Here is a 4,847-nt window from a genome sequence, read left to right as displayed (position 1 = left end):
AATATCTTTATTTGTTAAATCTATGTATAAGTACAATTATTTTTCATTTATAATCAGGGTTGAATTTAAAAACAATTCTACTCATCACTCTGGCTCCATAAAAAACTCCGATGTTCGACTAATGATTTAAAAACTTCACCGGTGACATAACTAACATTATTATTATGTTAGCACTATACTCTTCCACTACATGCAGATTACGTTTATTGTGTTAATTTGTTTTTGGCCTGACACCTGGATCTTACCAAGATCAATGCAATTGTTCTTGTTTTACTAATAAATTCGGAAAGTGGCTTAAAAGCTGCTGGTTTGTCTTGAGTTGGGTACAGTCGATCAGGGTTGAATGTGAAGTTAATCTGGTAAGTGCAAAAAAGCTGAAATGTTTTCACCGAAGAGATTTTCTGTGCATACTGGACGACTGACAGTGATTTTTTTTGTTTGTTTTGTTAAAAATGAATTGAAAATACAGGAATTTTGGTTTTTTGTTTTGTATTCTGAATTGGGGTTTAGTCATGGTGGTGAGTGACAAATATTATTTTGGCATGCAAGGAAAAATCAGCTCCAGTGAAAAAATACATGCAGAATGAAAATAGTACAAATTAGTTGTGTGAATGACAGGAATTGAATTGAGTGTGCATGTGATGGTCATGGCATTGCTTGAGGTTTTCCTTGGCTATGATTAAATTGTTTTGTTTTGTGGGTGCTCATGGTAAGTCTTCAGGGAAAAGGATGAACAATTGAAAACAACTGTGTAACCTTATTTAGATGGGTTATTTATGGTATTCATGGTTCATCTTGAATTACAGGCAATTTGACACCACCTGCATTTGGATTTACCATGGAGAATGAAGTAACAGGGAACATTTTACTTCCTTGCACAGAGTGCACTAAGGGTTGTTTTAGAATTCATGGCAACCATAAATTCAAAGACAAAGAGAACTCTGATGGGTATTCCTACTTCTTCAAAATCATGCTTGGGGACTTTGCACAAAAGCTGGTAACACCAATCCTCATGCACCTTTCTTCACCATTTTCTTTTGTATATTGTTGAAAACCCAATTGGTATTCTGTGCTGGTAACACCAATGCTCATACACCTTTCTTCACCATTTTCTTTCGTATATTGGAGAAAACCCACCCAATTGGTATTCTGTTTACTTTACTGCAGCCTATTCCTCCTGCATTTGTTCCAAAGCTGGGAAGTGAGACTGGTAATCGTATCAGCCAAAATGTGGTTCTGCAAGGCCCAAGGAGCTCGCGAGGATCAAGAAGCCCTCGGTTGGTTGCAAAACTATGGAGTACTAATGGAGGACTGGAATTTCGACAGGGTTGGGAGAAATTTGTGCATCAGTACAGAATTGAGTTGGGAGATTTTCTGGTGTTTAAGTATATCGGTTGGTCTTATTTCAAAGTAAAAATATTTGGAAGAAGTGGATGTGAGAAAAACCTTACTATTCTTCCTGAGAGGAAATCACAGAAGATATGCCCTAGTCCTAGTAGTGCTCTTCTGGGAAATTTTGAAAAGAATATGAGTGACAAGTCACAAATTAGTTTGGTTTCTGATAAGGAAAGAAGTGAACGAAGAGAAACAGTACTTGCACTTGGAGATCCAGGGAAAGAACCTAGTTCTTCTTCTTCTTCTCACCGTAAGTAAAAGCTTTGTGCTCCCTGTGAGGCCTTCAAATTGTTTGCACTTGTAATGTAGGAATTGTTACTAGAACTGTAAGTCCCACATTTTTTAATTTCAATTGCAGGTCGTGGCTGTCCTCCGAAAAATCCTCAACATTGCAACTCATTTATTTCTAGAAAGAAGCAACAGAGAAAAATCTCTAGAGACTAAAGGGGAGAGTTATCAAGGAGTTTACCATGTTTTTGGCAGGTGTCCTGTTAAACAAGCAGAAAAGAACAAGGCCCTCAATGTTGCTAATTCCTTCATATCATATAAACCCTTTTGTATATGTTTAATGGTTATGAAACCATCTTATGTATACAACGGATTTCAGCTTGTAAGCTCTTTCCCTTTCTATTTTTTTATTTAGAAGGGAATATGGTGTCTCTAACTGTCCTAAGGTAGCGAAATTCCTTATCTTTGTGTCTAAAACTTTATCTTTTATTCGTGTTCATAATAATATTTAAAAAAAAAAATTACACCATGTACAATGATTTTCAGTTCCTAAGGTCTTTTTTTTCTTTCAGCTTGTTTATTTAGAAAGAAATTTAGTGTTTATTTCCAGTGATATTTAAGCATTTCTATGTGGGAAATGGCTAACCAGTCATTAGGATGTACCATGACACCAATGACTGAATGCTACATAATTGAAATTTTAACTTCTTATTGATGACAACTGCTGTTATTCATTTGAGGCGATTGTACAGTGATCAAGTTACAAACATCAAACATCTTCATTGATGAAAAGTAAAAAATTCAGTTATTTAACACTGAGCCATAGATTCCATAATGCATTATGATGAATGGATAGCTATTTCTTTCTGTGTCTACAACATTCTTTCTTAATCCTATGATAATTTGAATGAAAAGACCACAATTAAGTGTACACTATTCTTAAATTTGGCTTTCTGCCATTTTTTCACTGGTTGAAGTTTGTGTGATGGTTGAATATGCAACATTTCAAAAAGAAAAAAAAAAAAATTCCAAATCCCAAGAGCAAGAACTCAAGTAACATATGCATCAAATTCAATTCAGTAGAGTTGACCTCTCTGCCTCACAGAACATAAGATTTTTACATTCAAATATGGGAAACGCACACAACGATTCATCATACTGTCATTACATCAATCAACATAAAAAGCTTCTATAGTCAAGCAAAACTATTATCTTTACCACTTAATAAAACAGAAATGAAGCAGGAGTTGCACTTTGGGTCTAAAAAGTATTCATTTCGTATTGTCTATCCAGATCTTCTACCAAATTTGACCTTATTATTCAGAAAATAATTGAATTTCAATTAAAATTTACATCTAGAATGTTGGATCAAGGCTATATTCATTTAGCCTTCCTGGGATTTAGATGTAGAAATCTGAAATACTCTACCTCAAACATGCAAAGTCTCATTTTTTTTTTTTCACATTGGGTCTGCTCTTACAAATAAAAATCCTGTTCTAAAAAAAATTGGGTTTATTTTTTTCAAATAAAATTTTCTGATCATAAATATATCAGTTTTCAGATGTCTATGCAGCACCCAGGATGCACCTTTGACTATATTTATTAATTAATTGAAAACAAAAAATGCTGTTGTATACTAATTTTCAATCAATTAATAAATGCAGTCAAAAGTGCATCCTAGGTGCTACATAGATTGCCTATAAGTTTTGCTAGTGGTAAGCTTGATGATTTATCATCTTGTGGAGACTTCAAATACAGGTTGTCATGGGATGAATGTCGGCCAGTAATGCAAATAGATCAACGGAACTCGAGTTGTTAGACAATTATTATAAAAAATGTATCCTAACATATGCTCCTAACATTAGATTAAAAACACCCAAATTGAAAACATTTTTGACTATAATCTTTTTGTGTGACTGAAAAAATGTACCTTGGTCATCTATACATAAGTAAGTTTCTAGGGTTCGGATCCCATGGATGGGGGTTTCCTAAAAACATTATGTGATGTTGTTGAGAATTTTTACGAATATTTAAAAGCTGATGGTCCCATCAAATTCAGTAGTTCAATTCAGAGATAAAAATAAATAAAGATTAATCTTTTGGACTGGTGAATTCATGGGTGTCATGTCTACTAGTTAATTGTGCTTGTGGGTTTGGATTCTATGTTTGATTAGGAGTAACTTGTTTCTTTCCTTGTGTGTCCCAAAGATGTTGATTGATAGTTTGATTCCTTCAAATTTATCAACAAAAAAAAAAGAAGTGTTTGGTCACAATCGGAGGTCTAAGATGTCTTGTCTTTTACTTTATACATGTATGCTTTAAATTTTTTATTTCTTACTTTTGACTAGAAGCAAACAAATCAAACCTTGTCAATTCATTGTTATAAACATGGAAGAAAAATGTCACACACTTCTTTTATTATTATTATAAACATGGAGGAACACTTTCATACACTTCTCATACTATGAATGTATACCACTCAAGGCACTAGAAGCTAAAATATTTTTATTAAAAACATTCACTTTATTGGCATATCACAAATCAAATGAAGATGGTATTATATGACCAATGTCCATATTATACACATGCTTGTGCCCTGGCAAAGACAAATGACCCAACCTCAATGATATGCCATCTTACAATGCTTCAAAATTGTCATATTCTTTGAATGCATTGTTAGTCTTAAAACACAAGGTCATTTAGTAGCCAAGAACCCCTTTGATTATTGTTATGTAGTTCATCAATAAAATATACAAAAAAGGCATTGTAAAAAATTAACCTTCTTATCTACTAAACAAGCATTGTTGTGTTTATTGGTGTGTAGTTGAATTACCCAAACTTGTTTGTAACTATGCAATGAATGGGTATGTGTCTAGTGAATCCTTAAGTATGTTTTTAGTTTTGCGTGACTAGTAAAGTTTGTGCTTAAGATCATACCCTAATAATAATTTCTAAGTGGGTATGGATCTAGTCAAGAGTAGCTTGTTTCTTCCCTTCTGCACAACCTACCCTACTTCTCCACCCCCTTCTCAACATTTGGCTTGGGGGCACCCTCAAGCGACCTTTATGAAACTCATGATGAACCCTTAGGTAAATCATTTTACTCTTAAAGACACAAATTTTATCCTTTGCTTTGTGGTTAGCTTGTCTTTGGGCATTTAAATTTACTCTCTTTTTCTCATTATAGAGTAGGGATTTTCCAATGTAGGCGAAGGACCTATGGA

The 4,847-nt window shown here is 33.8% G+C and overlaps 1 protein-coding gene across 1 annotated transcript; it reads left to right on the top strand.

The window, feature by feature from the left end:
* The first annotated feature begins 284 nt into the window (after positions 1-284).
* Positions 285-2,172, top strand: LOC131050058 (B3 domain-containing protein Os01g0905400). Its single transcript, XM_057984197.2, has 4 exons — positions 285-359; positions 807-997; positions 1,168-1,645; positions 1,754-2,172. Exons 2-4 carry the CDS (start codon positions 839-841, stop codon positions 1,837-1,839), a joined length of 723 nt encoding a protein of 240 aa, XP_057840180.1. The 5' UTR covers positions 285-359; positions 807-838; the 3' UTR covers positions 1,840-2,172.
* Positions 2,173-4,847: the final 2,675 nt, after the last annotated feature.

The sequence above is a fragment of the Cryptomeria japonica genome, chromosome 7 (assembly GCF_030272615.1).
Source record: "Cryptomeria japonica chromosome 7, Sugi_1.0, whole genome shotgun sequence".
Lineage (NCBI taxonomy): Eukaryota > Viridiplantae > Streptophyta > Pinopsida > Cupressales > Cupressaceae > Cryptomeria > Cryptomeria japonica.
Note: the sequence above shows the minus strand (reverse complement) of the source record. Positions and strands in the feature narration are given on the sequence as shown.

Coding starts and splice junctions, on each gene's coding strand:
- LOC131050058 (XM_057984197.2), top strand. CDS start 839: ATGGAGAATGAAGTAACAGGGAACATTTTACTTCCTTGCACAGAGTGC. Junction 998..1,167: donor GGGACTTTGCACAAAAGCTG/GTAACACCAATC, acceptor ACTTTACTGCAG/CCTATTCCTCCTGCATTTGT. Junction 1,646..1,753: donor TTCTTCTTCTTCTTCTCACC/GTAAGTAAAAGC, acceptor TTTCAATTGCAG/GTCGTGGCTGTCCTCCGAAA.